Raw genomic sequence first — 17,490 nt, 5'->3', positions numbered from 1 at the left:
TATTTTAAAAAATTCTTTAAATTTGAAATTTATTGAAATTTAATTTAAATTTAGATTTCTATAAATTTGAAATTTATTGAAATTTAATTTAAATTAAGATTTCTTTAAATTTGTAATTTATTGAAATTTAATATATATTAAAATTCTTTAAATTTAAAATTTATTCAAATTTAATTTACACTAAAAATTCTTTAAATTTGACATTTATTCAAATTTAATTTATATTAAAATTGTTTAAATTTGAAATTTATTCAGATATAAAAATATCTTTAAACTAGGTTGAAATTTGGGAATTTATTTGCATTATTAAATTAAGTTTAAACTTATGTTAAATTAGAAATTTTCCATTAAAGTAAATGCATATATTTTTTTATAATTTGGAATTTAATATGAATAAAATATGAATTTAATTTTGTATTAAATGCATCATTTCGTGCAGTGAACAAATCCGGTAAGAAGTCTAATTCGGTAGATCACATTCATAAAAGGGAAGGAGATTGTAGTTACGACGTAAGGAACATATCCGATATCATCTGTGAAACGGTTATTCCATAACGGTCAACCAACTCGTGATGGCGTCCGTAACTATCCAGTTACGATTATCTTCTCAATTTGCATTACCGGAATTACGATTATCTTTTTTTTCGAGTTACGATTATCATCCCGAATTTTTCTAAGCGCTTAGACAATTATAGTGCACCGTTACGATTAAAATAGGATCTAATGGTCATGATGGTATAGAAAAACCTTGCAGCTGAGCAACTATTGACAAAACAGGCTACATTTGAGAAAAATGACTGAAAAGATTTTACCCATTTCTGCCGTCGCTATATTAAGATCTTCGTAATTCCAGTTACGATTATCATTTTAACACCAGTGTTCCAAGATCATAAAAAAAAATTAAACACATAAAAATATGTGTACAATTAAGCATTTAAAGACCAGGGACTCGAAAACATTTGAGACAGCAGCCAAAAAATGGCTTAATTGAGTAAATCATGTTTTGACTTGTTGGTTTGACAAACCTGTGTCGCCAAAAGGCCAGTTCCGGCACCAATATCAAGAATTTCTGTGTTGTCACGTGCAGATGTATCAAACAGAGAAGCTACTGTTTCAGCGGTCATCTGAGGTCCTCGATAAACCTGTGGTGAAACTTCCTAGGAAGAGAAAAACGTTTGCAGTGTATGTTGAATTTCTCTATTTTTAAAGTTCTAGATATTATCTTTATTCGTTCGCGTGTACGTTATTTTGAATAGCGTATCATTTGTTTGAAACAATTATCGTGTATTATATGTTTCTTGTCACTCGTGCATATTATTTTTGCATTTTAACCCGTCAGAGTTCACTTTTTGCAATAAAGTTTATAAGATTCTTGTAGTTAAACAATTAACGAATGAACAAAATACAACTTATAAAACAATATGTACAAACGTTAATATATATCTTGAATGTGAAATTTATACAATATTGAACAATACATCTTTACTAAAATGATACGGATAATATTGTCATTTCGACGATTAACCAAAATTTTCGCTGATTTTTTTTTATGGTGACAAGCTTCCAAAGTTCTTAATAATATGTTAAATACCTCATCATATCCGTTGTCTGCCCAATTATTATAATAATCTATCACGGCATCTGGTGTGATGTTTCCATTAATGATTTCTTTTTCTCTTTTGGCGAAGTGTTCTGCAAAAACAAAACCACTCTATAAGCTTACAAAAGAACCTGTCAATGTTAGACGCTAAGAAAGACTAATAGTAAAAATCAAATGAACAATCATATGTGTGTGGTTTTACGTTCAAATGTAGCAATTACGACATCGAGCGTGACGCAGGATATGCTTACATGTACCCTTTCCAGAGCACCTGAAATCTCTTCAGGTTCTTTAGAATGTGGAGTGGGGGTCTTGTTGCTCAGTTTTTAGTTTTCTGAGTTGCTTTGTTTTGGTTTGTTTTATCATGGGGTTTATTTTTTTTTTTAATTATGACTGTGAATGTGCATTTGGTATGTTTTGCGTCCCTTTGAACTTTCATTGAGGCAGGACCTTTTGCCCAATTCACGATTGATGAAATAAGAATACAATATAATTGTTTGTTTGCTTTTGATTTTGTCATCTAAGACCAAACCTGAGACAAAAGATGTTACCACACAATTTGATAAAAATCATGAGAGAATCCTTAAGATTTGTATAATTCATGTGCAAAAAAGTAACCATAAACATTTAAAGGGGAGGCGTTGTTAAGCTGTAGGAATGAAGTATGACTGTGTTGAATAAGTGTTTAGATTTTCTATGAAAAACAAACTTTGTAATGCACATACATTACATTGTGTAAAGTTTAATATCATGAATATGTTGGCATTGCTTTTTTTTTATTTATATAAAAAAGAAGATGTGGTATGATTGCCAATGAGACAACTATCCACAAAAGACCAAAATGACACAGACATTAACAACTATAGGTCACCGTACGGCCTACAACAATGAGCAAAGCCCATGTCGCATAGTCAGCTATAAAAGGCCCCGATAAGACTAAGTTCATTCTGACGATTAATTTTGTTTGTCTATTTCTGTACAAGGATAATTTATGATGCCTTATACATGTTATACTTCAAAACACCGAGCAAAGTTGTGGAACACTAGATGAAAGAAATCAATGTATATTCTGTACTCTTCACTTTTGAAACAAGGAAGATTGAAATAGCCGCGTGATTTAGATCTACAGGTTCATAGATATTCAGTTACCTGTGCTTTATTAATACAAACAAGCAAGCAAATTTAAACAGTCACTTCAACAAGGTCCATTGCAGCGCTGATGGTAAAGAATGACACTAGGCGAGGAATTTGTAAATCCTAATTCTATTAAATTTAAATAATTAAACATTGATCACATTAAGCTTCTCACTGATACATTGAGAAAAAAACAAAATTGGGATACACAAGGAAGACAAGGAAGACAAACTAGAGGCTCTCAAGGACCTGTATCGCTCACCTTGGTCTATGTGCATATTAAACAATGGACACATAAATTCATGACATTGTGTTTTGGTAATGGTGATGTGTTTGTAGATCTTACTTTACTGAACATTCTTGTTGCTACAATTATCTCTATCTATAATGAACTTGGCCCAGTAATTACAGTGGAAAATAATTTTCTAAAAATTTACAAAAATTTATGGAAATTGTTAAAAATTGAATATAAAGGGCAATTACTCCTTAAGGGGTCAACTGATAATTTTGGTCATGTTGACTTATTTGTAGATCTTACTTTGCTGAACATTATTGCTGTTTACAGTTTATCTCCATCCATAATAATATTCAAGATAATAACCAAAAACTGCAAAAATTTTCTTAAAATTACTAATTGGTGGCAGCAACCCAACAACGGGTTGTCTGATTTGTCTGAAAATTTCAGGGCAGATAGATGTTAACCTAATAGACAATCTTACCCACGTCAAATTTGCTCTAAATGCTTTGGTTTCAGAGTTATAAATTAAAATCTACATTTTACCCCTATGTTTTATTTTTAGCCATGACGGCCATCTTGGTTGGTTAGCCGGGTCATGCCACACATTTTTTTTAACTTAATACCCCAAAGATGATTGTGGCCAAGAATGGTTAAATTTGACCCAGTCGTTACAGAAGAGAAGATTTTTTTAAAAGAATACTTAATTTTTTGAAAAATGATTAAAAATTGACTATAAAGGGCAATAACTCCTTAAGGGGTCAATCGACAATTTTGGTCAAGGTGACTTATTTATAGATCTAACTTTGCTGTACATTATTGCTGTTTACAGTTTATCTCTATCTATAATAATATACAAGATAATAACCAAAAGCTGCAATTTTTTTCTTAAAATTACAAATTCAGGGGCAGCAACCCAACAACGGGTTGTCTGATTTGTCTGAAAATTTCAGGGCAGATAGATCTTGACCTAATAGACAATTATACTCTATGTCAGATTTGCTCAAAATGCTTTGGTTTTGGCGAATATAAATCTACAAGAATATGTAAGACTTAGATCTGTTCTTATTAAACATATTAAACTACATCAAGTGAATTAGAAAATCGCGAAATTAAATAGCCGTAGAGTGGACTAGATCGATTAATACGCGAAATAAAATATCCGCGAAATAAAATACCCGTGAAAATAATTTGGTTTTTAGTATGTTGATAAAAGAGAGAATTGAAGTCTGCAATTGATTCATGAGATGGGTCATTTTCAAAAAATGTCGAATTTTCAGTACACCCATGCTAAAATTTGTATTTCTAATGGAAATTTCAGTTGTAATGGTTTAAATGAAAGCTTGTCGGATTTGTGATTCAGAACATTAATAATAAACACAGCTTACATCTATTTTGATAAGATTAAACTGCATTAAAGGCCGATTTTGGGGGTATTTGTGTGCGTACATTGTCAGAAAAACACATTTTAAATGATTTTTTTCCGATTTTCTGTTCGCCTTGATATCTGCAAAAGGGACTTTCTAAGAACGTTAATTATAATTCTAACGAAAAATCGTAGCTTCTTAATCATTGTATGTAACAAATTATCTACAAACTAAATTCAATCAGCGTACAGGAGGTTCATGTCTATCCTGTTACCGCTACTTAAATCAATCGTTAAATTATTCCCCCTATGAATATTGAATCAGTGATTTCAAAAATGCAAAGTAATCTTTACATTTAAAACGCCTCGTTTCTTGAACGACAGTGTAGAGAAAAGAAATTTCAAGACATTTAGTGAAAAAAATAGAGCGTGCTTTTTTTCATGTCTATGCTGTTACCAACCATTTTGATTAAATGACTAACAGAATGGTTGTAAAAAGTGCAATGACGTGTTGGAAACCAAATTCACAATAGAAAACCATAATCACTTCACCAAAGGGAGTAGTTATTTCACAACAGCAATCAAAAACGAAGAAATTTATCTATCCTGTTATGTCTATCCTGTTACTATGGTTGCTATGGTTACAGTAACAGGATAGACAATTATAAACAAAAACGTCGTTAATTTTTTTTATCTTAACATGTAGGTGGAAAACAAATGAAATATTTCATTGTTTGAACTCATCTTAAGGTTATAACGTCTTAATCTTCCCAATTAACCATTTGCAGGTGCAATACTGATATCGGTAACATGATAGACAAAAAGGTAACAGGATAGACTTTTATATAGTGATATATCAGAAACGTACGTTCCTGTTACCAACGAAATAAAAAGAAAAGTAAATTAAATTATAAGGGATTTACTTGATGTTTGGTTTATTTGAAAGGGTGAAAAAAGGCCGAACAATATAAGTTGCTATCTTAGACTTGCATTACTGGTGGTAATTTTTACAACCTTTGAAAACCAATTTTTAGAGCCATTTTTCAGTACAATCTAGAAAATTGGCAAATAATCTATTATTTTACAGAATGAATATATATAGAAGTTTATTCTCTTGAAAACCATCTAATTGGTAACGTAAAACAAGCTGAACATTTTATCTAAACCTTTTCTTAATAACCCAAAATTTCTTTTGAAAATGGTAACAGGATAGACAAAATATTGTACCACCGATCAAAAAAATGTTTCAAGATATTCTTGTATACCACCATTAAGATTGCATTTTTTAATATGTTGTTCTTAAAGTACTGTTTGTTTTGATTTGCTTATGTACAGGGTTCACGGGTAGTAAGGTCGTCATATCGAGGAGCGTTTAGTACAGTGATTTTGTCATAGTTTGGATAAGTTTGACATGGTTAATTTATGTTGCTTCCCTAAACTATTGCCTCAGTTCTATTCACACGAGCAGATAAAAAGCAAATAAGATGCCTGAATCTGTATTGGAGTTCAAACGATCTATATTGGAATTGTTGTTTCACGAAATTAACGCAGAATAAGCAAGATATCGGAATTGCTATGGTTTGGTTAAGCGATTGACATGGTTCGGTTAAGAGTCTAGAAATTCGTCATGGTTTTGGTCAAGATTGTCATGGTTTAGATAGAAATAAATATATATGTGTTTCACTTTTAATACTGAAAAGTTGATTGATAGCGCCTGTTATTGAACTAAGTTACACTATATATTAACTGTCTGAGAAGAAAAAAAGCCTGTTTAACCAAATGTAGTGGTATAATCGTCAAAGCGTATGTTAAACATGTCATGTTACTTTTCGTAAGTTTTCTACAATATAAATTTAAAAGTCACTGCTCTTTTAAACTAGCTTTCGATATAATTTAACAAACAAAAAAAGACAAAGCGTTGCTTCTGTTTCACATATATAATCGTTTGTCCATATGTCCATGCTTGACTCTGCCGGGGATATCATGAGCGGCATCACTAGCCAAATAGCTAAAGACTTCTATTCAAAAGTGGCAGCCAGTCAAAAAGTAATTCTTGTTATTCATTTTCTTTTCTAGAAAACTATTCATTTGTTGGTTTTTCTTTATTGTAAATTTTGAACTAGTTAATGATGAATAAAAGGAGATGTGGGGTTATAGGTCCATGATACAGTTACCCAACTACAAAACTAACCAAAGGATATTAAGAGGACATCATAAGTCTTCAACCATTTACGAAACCGAATAGTTACGCGTGACAAGGACAACAGTTTTAAAACTTATTGGTTTTAAAACTATAATAGGTGAAATTACAATAAAAAGTACTTTCAAAGTTTGAATTTAAAATATGAAAGATCACAGCTCCAATTTTGGATTTAAGCTCATATAATGTTCAAGTTTATCAATTATTATTAGGAATCAATAAAAATCTTTGTAATATTGTATAAATGCATCATGTATAGTAACATTGAATTATTTCAAATATTTTACTTTTTATGTAATACAGTTTCTATACTATCTGAAAAAAACTCCTGCTAACTAGTTTTAAGTATGAGGTGGTATATTATTAAATGTGATTGAGAAAAGGATTGAAATTCATAGAAACACGTGTTATATTGTCTGCTACATGTACATTAATTAAACTGTGTACGACCTTAATTGTTTGGCTAGACAAGAAATCATCGTTTGTAATAGGACAGAACGCATTATAAGATGAACGAAGATGAAACAGATGGTAAGTTTGTTGATATATATCACTAGTACACTTCATTTGAACTTCTTAGAACATTCAATGCTATTTTTATGCTATCTGTATTTGCCCTTTATCCTTTTTGCTTATTTGATTTTCAATTTACAAGGTAATATCAAATGTAAGATGACGTGGAAATACATAAATTAGACAGCAAACCAGCAACACAAACATGAGTTCTTCAACAATAGGATGAATTAAATTGGCCAAACTCTATATCTGCCTGTTTCTATAAAATGGGTAAATAAATAGAACAGAGACAACCAGAAATCTGAAACCATCAAACTATTCTCAGTATAGCGTAAACCAGTAAGGTATGACATATAGGACAACTTGTCGCGTCACTAGGTTCTGGACTTTTTTGGTGAGTCGCAACTTCGGAATTCAGTAAATATGTTTTTGAAATGAAATGTGTAAAACCCTTCCTTTCACAATTTGTTCATAAAGTCTATGTTTAAGTGAAGCGTAATACAAGCGGATTCCAGTTTAATGAGAACACACGGGGATCAACTGATTTGTTCTCATTGTCCAGCGAAATTCTCAGATACATTGTAGATGGGCCTTGACGGAACATGAAGCACGACATTCAAACCCTTTAATGTGCGATGTTTGCGGCAAAAAAATATGCTTTAAGAATCGATCATTCCGTGAACAGACACTGTAAAATATGTAAAACAAAATAATATTTAATAAATTTAACATTTGATTTTTGATTCATTTCTAGCATTCATAAAGTTTAAATGATATATTGTCTCATTTTCAAGATAATGACATTTTTAGATATCATAACATGCTCTTTTATGAGGAAGAATTTTTTCTTAATCTTTCCTATATCAGTCAATAATGAAAATCAACAGGGTTTGCCAAAAAACAACTAAAGTTCAGTGCGACATCTGTTCTAAAATTGTGAAAAAAAGATGTCTAACACGCCACATGAGAACATAAGCTGGTTCTCGACTGACTACTACACTTTGTTCATATCTATGGTACTGACGAATTCCTTGAGCACCATGTGCAAATCCATCATATGGGTTCACGATTGCACTATTTACGTTTAGCAGTAGATCTTCGGGGTTGGTCAAACTTTGCATGGCTTCTGTACTAAATAAACGTAGTATTGTTTAATTAATTCTTTTGGATTTAAGTTTATAATACGACTGCGGCAATAAAAGATTTAAAGATTAAAAAGCAAATATTGAAAAATAGGATCCTCTCAATATTGTTTCATATAATGCTATTCAATGAAACTACAGTGTTAGATATATATCGTTATTTATTTGTGTCTTTAGTGTTTCTGTTACTTGAATTTCTTGTTTAAACCCGATCTGGTGAGTTTACCTTTGTGGCATGGTTAAGGCGAAGCAGAGGTTGGGGAGCCCACAAACATGTTTTACTCCGCAATATTTTGTATATACTGTCTCAAATTAAGTGTCTGTAATGCCGTGAATATCGTATGTAACTGTGTATCATATTTTGCTATTTATTTTGGACAGAAATTAGGCTGATGATTTTCTAATTGGAATTCCTATACATTGAATTTTGTCGCAGCCTTTTATATCTTGCTAAGAAATATGGTTTTGCTCATTGTTGAATGTTGAAGGCCTCTTGATGACAAATAGCTGCTAAAATCTACGTCATTTAATCTCAGGTGGATAGTTATCTCATTGGCAATAATATTGCATCTACTTATAACATATTACTACATTGTTTGTGCGTTTTTATGTCCTTTTGTGTTTCAAATGGAACGATTTTTGTTAATTTTGATAGTAACTCTTCATTGTACACTAGAAGAACTACATAACTGAACCATGTCGAACATGCACTTAACCATGACACTAATGAACCAAACCATGACACAGATATTTCAGTAATTTTGAATTGATTGCAAATGTAGGTATTTTTCAGAATAATTGACCGCAGTGTTATATCACGAAGATATATGTGATGTAACAGACTATAAGAAAATAACTTTTTTTATGCACGATAAACCAATTAGCAAGTTTTAAATTTTGACATACGCAAGCTTTGTTCTGTGTTAAATCATTAACTCTATGATACAACTTGTGATGTACTAACATATTTACTTTATACAAAGGTACTTACCAGCTTGAATTAATGATCAGAAGTTCCGTTTACAAAATATCCCAATGTTTACATTTTTGCATTGATTGTCATCAAAAAGACTTAACACCGTCATGTCAAACTTATCCAAACTAGGACAAAATCACTGTACTAAACGCTCCTCGATATGACGACCTTACTACCCGTGAGGGTTGTTTGAATAAGTAACTTTTAATAAATTTTTCAATTTCAAAATTCGACATTTTTTTTAAATGACCTAGATCATCATTCGTTTCAGTGACATGACAAAGAAGTACCAGAACTGCATGAACATTGTGGTGATGGATATAAGAAGATGTGGTATGAATAATGCTAATGAGACAACTCTCCATTCAATTCACAATTTATAATTTCTTTTAAGATAAATCATAAAAGGTCAAAGTATAATTTCAACACGGAGCCTTGGCTCACACAGAACAGCAAGCTATTTAGGGCCCAAAAATAATAAAACCAACGGTATAATCTACATGTATATTCAAAACAAGAAACGAGAAACACTTATGAACCACATCAACAATTATGTAGTGTATGGATTTAGTGTAATGGCGTCATAAACAGACAGAAAAAACACCGTTTAAATAAGTTACATTTATCAAATGTTGATCTATCTGTATTTACTGACGTCTTTAGTTTCGATCAATAACAAAACTTAAAAACAATTCATTCATAACAAAATGTTCGTACTTTGTACCTGTCAAGAGACTTTTTAATTGTGCACAAAACCATACAAATGTCTTCAGACAATGCCTCGGATTTTTTTTATTATTTCGACCCGTACGTGGTTGTTACGCTCGATGTTGGTGTCACTTTTGGTAACGTCGTAACGTCAAAATCATGTTATATGATTGACGTTTTGTAATGTTGACGTCCATTATATATATTTAACAACTTAAGTTAACACTTGGTTTTCTGTTAATAAAAGGAGATACGGGTGTATGCCAGGGGACCTCTAGACAAATGGAAATATATATGAGGAATAATAATGGTGTTTTGTGAAAACAGAAATTGTGGGATTTACGCTACATTCAACTCCATGTTTGGTTTCTGTTTGATTAGCTTAACAAAAAATGACACGAAAGAAAAAAAAATTGAAAGAAAAAGTATATTCTGAATTAAGTTTTAGATGTTTTTATAACAAAATAACTACGTTTCAAAAACCGCCATAACGCCACAAAAAAAAACAGGTGAACGTCAAAAACGTCAAATAAGCAACGCTGTGACATTTTGGTAGAACACCATGTGACCAATGTATTTTGATAATTTGTACATTAATCTTTATCCTATTTATATTGAAATGTTCCTTCGGTTTGAGAATTTCCGATTATCGCTTAAATTTTCTTTTTAATTATACAGTTTTCACTTATTTCTAAAGATTTCTAACAACTTGTTTTTTTAGTATTTTAGAAAAAATGAAGATGCCATTTTTGTGACATTTTGGTAGACACCCTTTCAACGCATCAGTAATCGAAAAAAATTGACAAAAATTTAAACGAATGCATACTACCGTTTCTTTTTTATTAGGAATTTATCATATTGGCTTCATTTCTCCGTTCCGAAATGCACAATCCCTTTTTTTTCTTCGTTTTCTTTAAAAAAACATCGAAATTACTAACGTTGGACGTTAGTTAAAAGTTTTGTGACGGGAGCCCTGTGGGGACTCATATACATAATTAGATTTTTATGTAATGCTGAAAAAGAGACTGCTATATGAATAAATGCAGTTCAGATGTTCCAGTTTAACGGACATATAGTATTTTCGGACTAGATATCATGCTTTACATATTTTTACTCGGTATTGATAATTGCAAGTAGAGCATGTTTTTTTTAAACGTTGTTGTGACAGTGTTTTTCGGGGCTTTGATTTTGATTATGATGTCGAAGTTCTAATTGAATTCGTTCTTTTAAATTGGGAATCAATGTTTTTAAAACATTTTCCAAGTTCGTTTTACATAATGATAATTGATATAAAGACTTTAATGACAAACAATCTCGCTATCGATGGATTCTCATCTGTTATGCCGCAAAGGGCTTATATTTTTCCTTTAGTGTCTACAAGCTGAAATGGATTCTTCCAAGGTCTACTCGATTCGAAAATGGTGTCGATTACGTCATACAAATATGACATCACAAAGCCCTAACATTCCTCTTCCAAATGGTATACAATTTTTATATTTTATTTACTTATGGGTATCCGAAATTTGGAGGAACCCTCAAAAACAATATTAGTATGTTACCCGTCTACACGCAAAAACATATGATTTGTCTTGTTTGTTTTTGAAAAGCTTATTGACAAAAGTGAATAAAAACTAATAAGCCACCGTAAAAATAATGTTTTAAGTGCTCCGAAGATTTAAACACAAAAAACCATTTGATCTTCTCGGTATTTTTCTTATTTTAAGCCGATAATTGGTCAGAGGTACATGAAATTAGAAAACGTCACCAACACCGAGCGTAACGATATGCAATATACGAACGAAACCACGACTATTCAATATGGTTGTTTTGCAAAACAGGTGGCATTCAGGGGTATTGGATTAACATACTAGTTACTACATTACTAGTTAGATGTCAAGTTTTGGGTTTAGTTAAGGGAAACTGGACAAGAAAGTTGTTTCTAGCAGAACACATGGTACAATGTACACGGAGAGGTTCAGTGGCATCCAAAAACAAACTAAAAAGAATAACTGTTCGTTTTATCACTGGTTGTAAGACCTTAATGCATTATAAGAAATCCTCACCTGCCATTTTCTTTTATATAAAAGTTCAAATCTTATCTATCACACTACTGAACATAGTTTATGATATAGGACATTCAACTGGTTTATAATATAGGGCATTCAACTACTTGTACGTCCATATACTACACAATGTACTCTACTTTTGAACCATTATTTAATTGTTAAGGCTAGCATTCAATACATGTATTCAAAAAGATGATAAACATGATGAATAACTATATATATGCAGTCTGTGGTACAGGTGATAATTTTATACATGATATATATAAATAATAACTAAAAATATTAATGTTTTTAAAATTTTGTAATACGCGTATGGTGGGGGTAATTAACGCTCTGTTACACTCTGTTACAGTTTATTTAAACTTATAAACTATTCATATGGTATGACAGCTCATTAAAAAGACGCTATCATAGAGATGATTTTATTATTATATTATAATAGCTAAAAAAGAATTAGAAGTTTCACATAGTTAAATTTATTTTATTTTACTATGCGAAAACTAATCTGATAAAAACATTTTATACCGATGGTCATAGCCGATGGTCAGTACCGATTTTTTTTTATTACGAGTGACTTATAAAAAATAAAAATTTCTTGAACTGTTACACAAGACTTGAAGGCACTGGATGGTAACATAGTTTATTTAATTTGTCTTGTGACTATGGTGTATTGCAGTCATGTTACGATATTGAGATCTATAGCTTTTTAAAAACACCGTAGACATACCGGAATGACCCAAGACTCGATATCTCTGTACGCAGCTACAAAAAAGCTAGCTTTTCACTCGCAAATAAAAGCCGTAAATGAAAAGGATCGAGCACAACCAATACTTGCAAATGCAAAACAGCTATGATACTGTGTGGAAGAAAGTGTCACCCCAAGCCTACATACAAGTATGTAATTAGAGATGAAAACCAACTATGGCATCAATGTTTATTTTTTACGTAGTATTTGAATTATAAAAAAAATACACTGTCATGTAACAATCATTCATTTTTTTAGATTAAGTTTTTGTATTATTGAAACTTTTGAATGTAATTAAAACAAAATACCTGTATGGTCAAAATACCCATATGGTCCGGTCCGGTAATAACCAAACGAGTATTGATACTCATATGGTCCGACCATACGCGTACGGTCGGACCACACGCGTTAGTCGGACCATATGAGTATACGCATACGGTCATGACCATACGCGTATGGTCCAAATACTCGTATGGTCCGGAACATATATAAAGCATTCACCGAAGCACATATTAAATAGTGCGCAAAGGTCTTCAAATCAAAAATGTGTGCATATTTAATTCTTTTACAACCCCCTAATATCTACATGTGTATCCTGCAATAAAACCACGATTTAGGCTACGCGCTAAAACACAGCGTTTTCATTGTTTTCATCTCTACAATGCTACGAAGCTCATCTTCTATTGTCATTAATATTTTAAGATATCTGCTCATACACGTTCCTTCCCATTGCAAGATTTATACAAATGAAGTCTCTTGATAAAACAAGTCTCTAATAAGTTATGATTCAAATTAACATCACAAGCAGGTCAATATTTATTATATAACTTTGGACATACTAATTGATATAAACATCTGTTCTTATAAAACTTTTAACAATTAGCCCTTTTGTCGGAATGTTCAATATGAGCCTTAATTTACGAGCGTCTCGCAGCGAGTACTGTTATATATATATGTTCCAGACCATATGAGTATTTGGACCGTACGCGTACGGTCCGGACCGTATACGTATACTCGTACGGTCCGACCATACGCGTACGGTGGGACCGTATGAGTATACGCGTACGGTCCAGCTGAGCAGACATGTTTTGGGATCATATGGGTTAAATTTAAACAAACATTTATCAAAATCTTTATTTTTAGTTATACAAATTGTTATTATTACAAATAGATGAATAAAGTGAATAAGCGAACAATTGACATTAAATATTTGTTTAATTGTATATCTGAATCCTATTTTGTTACTCTGGACCAAGGTGACACTTGCTACAAATGTACCACAAGGAACGTCATATTTTCTTTTACATTAACATGATTTGTTCATGCATGTTCCTTTGTCTTTTTTTCTAAAGTTCCTAAATATTCTATAACAATTGTCTCCCCACATTATGTTTACTTCCGATAACTTCAATTTCAATGAACATAATGGGCTACATGCAGTTAACGAATTACTGACATGCTAAATACAGGAGATTAACAGATTAAATAAGCGTGATTATTTTAAATAGTTAAAATATTAAGTGTTTATTTCCATTACTATTGAACTTTTTATATTAATTTGAGACATAAGTTCTGTTGATCTGTTATATACATTTGTATCTAATAAACTTGACTAACTTCTTAATGTTAATCAGACCGTACGCGTACGGTCCGACCGTATGCGTATTTTGAAAAAGTGCGCATACGGTCCAGACCGTACGCGTACGGTCCAAATACTCATACGGTCTGGAACATATACACACAAGGCTCCGTGGTGTTGACCTTAAATGGTTTACTTTTGCAAATTGTGACTTGGATGGAGGGTTGTCTCATTGGCACTCATACCACATCTAAGTATGTCTATCGAATTAAAGCTGGCTCCCCAAACAGTCCTCTGCTTAATAGATAAGGTAAAAACTTCGAAAAATTAGATAAAACTTAAGTTAGATCATTATAATTATTAATATAACAATAATCAGAAAGTATATTGAAAAAAGGATTTGCTGTTTTAATCATTTAAAAAAATGTATGTTTTGTTTGATTATTCTTTGAACGTTCAAATTATAATTTATTTTGTACTGTTTCTTCTTTTTTTTTTATTCTATTCATAGCACTAGTATATATTAATAGGAGATAAGTAAAAGAACCAAAAAAGTAAAAAAAATATATATAGGTCAATGTGCTCGTTTTAGAGACATTGAAATTTCAGCGGGAAAATATCATCTCTTGAGTTTTGATAGCTTTATCATTGACAAGTTTAAGTTCTCAAGAACTATTGAAAATTAACAAAGATTTTATAAGATTTTTATAGATGGCTTATAATTATACATGTACATGTAAAAGATTTATAAAAAGAAATATGGGGATCAATGGTGAAAAATTGTTAGGGCGTTCAATTTGATAAAACCAGAGGATTACGAAAATCTTACAAAAAACCCAAAACATGACAAGCGAACATCCTTAAAAAATGCAAACCTCAGTCTCCTAAATATGTGTCAGTCGATTCTGTTCTACATCAGCAGAAATTTTCACACCAACGACAGAAATGCCTCATACCATCCTTGGCATGGAAACCAGTAAGTCTTCCCGAATTAAGCGGTCCAGTTTCTGTTCTCATTGAAGTTGCCTTTTAGCTGAGAGTCAAAGAGAAAACTCAACAACAAACCATGATAGGGGACGTAGATTTTTATATACATGTAGATAAGTTTGAATTTGTTTTGTTTTTATTTTTAATGTTTTTAAGCGTTGGGAAATTTTTTTCTAATGTGTAAATAACCGTCTCTCATAATTCTATAATGTCATTGAATGGCTTTTACATATACATGCGTAATTTGTTTTAATCAATGTGTTATGTAATGTAATGCTTTGTAAAAGGTGAGACGTTAATAAAAATATTGTATTGTATTGTATATTAATACTCTTCAACATCGAAAAAGCAATTTCCTAATAAACGAAGATTGACCTGAGGACACTAATTCAATTAATACTTGTATAGTATATAAGATCAGACAATGATACTATTTATATTAATAGAAAGAACAATATATTCATTTTTAATGAGTTACTAAGTGACTTTGTAAGCCGTTGTTTGCATTTGGAGTCTTCAATACAGTAACCCACGAATTTACAAACATGTTTCGACAGCAAAAACATTTATGTGTACGTTAAATAGAGTAGTCTAAGTGTATTTCTTAAAAGAAAACTTCAGTTTGAACAGTCCAATGCATTTAGATCTTGTACATCTCGTTAGAAACTAATATATATATTGGATTTATTGGCCTGGAATATGTCACAGTGGCTTTCGACATCATTCTACGTGAATTAACAATAGCAACCAGACCTGAGGACAAAATTCTCTTTGAAATTATATTTATATATTAGCAATAATTGTTTAAAACATCCAAGACATATAAAACTCAGCCCATTGGATCAAGTTCAACACTGAACGAAAATTAAATATTAAGGAATTCAACTTTGAGACTTTTTGTTTTGCGACATGGAGTGTGTATACATTAACGTCGGTGGGACAATGTTTCAGACGAAACTCTCAACTCTTCAGAAATACCCTGATACACTGTTGGGTTCATTAGCAATATCATCCGAATTTTATAATAAGGAACATGAACAGTTTTACTTCGATAGAAATCCAGAACTTTATATCAAATCAATTCAATTTTCGTTTGAATTTTTTTTTCAGTTCGCGTATTAATAGTTTGAAACAAAATAAGAATATTTTTTTTTCTTTTTTTTTTTGCATTTACATTCTGTATGAAAGTTATTGTTCAAGATCATGCCTTCCTGTACTGTATATATGTCGATATTGTATAAAATGTTCTTCAAAGTAAAGTTACCGATATTAGAGTCATTAATTTATTCGCGGCATGAAAAATTATCTTTGTCAACTTTATTCAAAATATTTCTTATTATGATTAGGAAGGATTAAACGCTTCAAACAGTTTTTAGAAACTTGTCGTTTGTTGTTACCGTATGTGAGCTCTAGACTGATGTATTTTTTGTTTGTATTGAGTTCCGGTTTATTTTACGCTTATCCACATCTCCATACATGTATGTTCATGTTTGACATTAATGGAGTCCGATAGGATTTTTTTTCTTTTTCCTGTTTGCGGATTTGTTTTTAAATTATGACAAAATTAGCAAACAATAGGCTTCACCATTTTTATAACGTATTGGGAACATTTAGAACCCAATATAATCTAGCTGTATGTCACCATACGGCCATCAACAATTAGCAGAACTTATACCTCATAGTAAGCAACGGCTTACAAAAGTGCAATTTCTAAAAAAAAAAAAAAAAAAAAAAAAAAAAAAAAAACAACTCTCCGTCCAATCGCAATTTGTAAAAGAAAATCATGATAGATCAAAGAACGGCCTTCAACACGGAGCCTTAGTCCCATACCGAACAGCAAGCTATAAAGGGCCCCAAAATGATTAATGTAAACCCATTTAAACCGGAAAACCAACAGTCTAATCTATATAAAAAAACGAGAAACAGATATGAACCACAGCAACAAACGACAACAACTGAACATCAGGTTAAACATTGTAAGAGCGCTCAACCCATACCCTAGTCTGGAACAGTTGTGCTATAACACAACATACAAAAACACTGTAAACGTTAGTTAAAAAGGAATTAACTCATCATCAGATCTGTACTATGCCCAAAACTATCATGAAAAGGCACAGTACAACCAGTTAATCAAAGATCATACGAAGCCATTTTCAACTTCAGTAACTGCTGCTAAATTCGATTCGTATAATAATTCACGTAGGGCTGAAAACCAGATATATTAATTTTACTGTTC

The 17,490-nt window shown here is 31.5% G+C and overlaps 1 protein-coding gene and 1 long non-coding RNA gene across 2 annotated transcripts in view; both read right to left on the bottom strand.

Annotated features, from left to right (window-relative positions):
- Nucleotides 1–2,352, bottom strand: part of LOC139526491 (methyltransferase-like protein 27) — a 58,799-nt gene extending 56,447 nt beyond the window's left edge. The window contains exons 1-3 of the mRNA XM_071321644.1: nucleotides 2,310–2,352; nucleotides 1,592–1,692; nucleotides 1,026–1,157 (exon numbers count right to left, since the gene is read on the bottom strand). Of these exons, the coding sequence (XP_071177745.1) occupies nucleotides 1,026–1,157; nucleotides 1,592–1,692; nucleotides 2,310–2,352 (276 nt within the window). The remainder of the gene's footprint in view (nucleotides 1–1,025; nucleotides 1,158–1,591; nucleotides 1,693–2,309) is intronic.
- A 5,399-nt stretch (nucleotides 2,353–7,751) lies between these two features.
- On the bottom strand, nucleotides 7,752–9,323 carry LOC139526142 (uncharacterized). Its single transcript, XR_011665144.1, has 2 exons — nucleotides 9,185–9,323; nucleotides 7,752–8,177 (listed from the first exon to the last, which is right to left on the bottom strand). It is a non-coding gene; the product is annotated as an uncharacterized lncRNA (long non-coding RNA).
- Between the last annotated feature and the right edge of the window lie 8,167 nt (nucleotides 9,324–17,490).

This window comes from Mytilus edulis, chromosome 6, assembly GCF_963676685.1.
Source record: "Mytilus edulis chromosome 6, xbMytEdul2.2, whole genome shotgun sequence".
Taxonomy (NCBI): Eukaryota; Metazoa; Mollusca; class Bivalvia; order Mytilida; family Mytilidae; genus Mytilus; species Mytilus edulis.
Note: the sequence above shows the minus strand (reverse complement) of the source record. Positions and strands in the feature narration are given on the sequence as shown.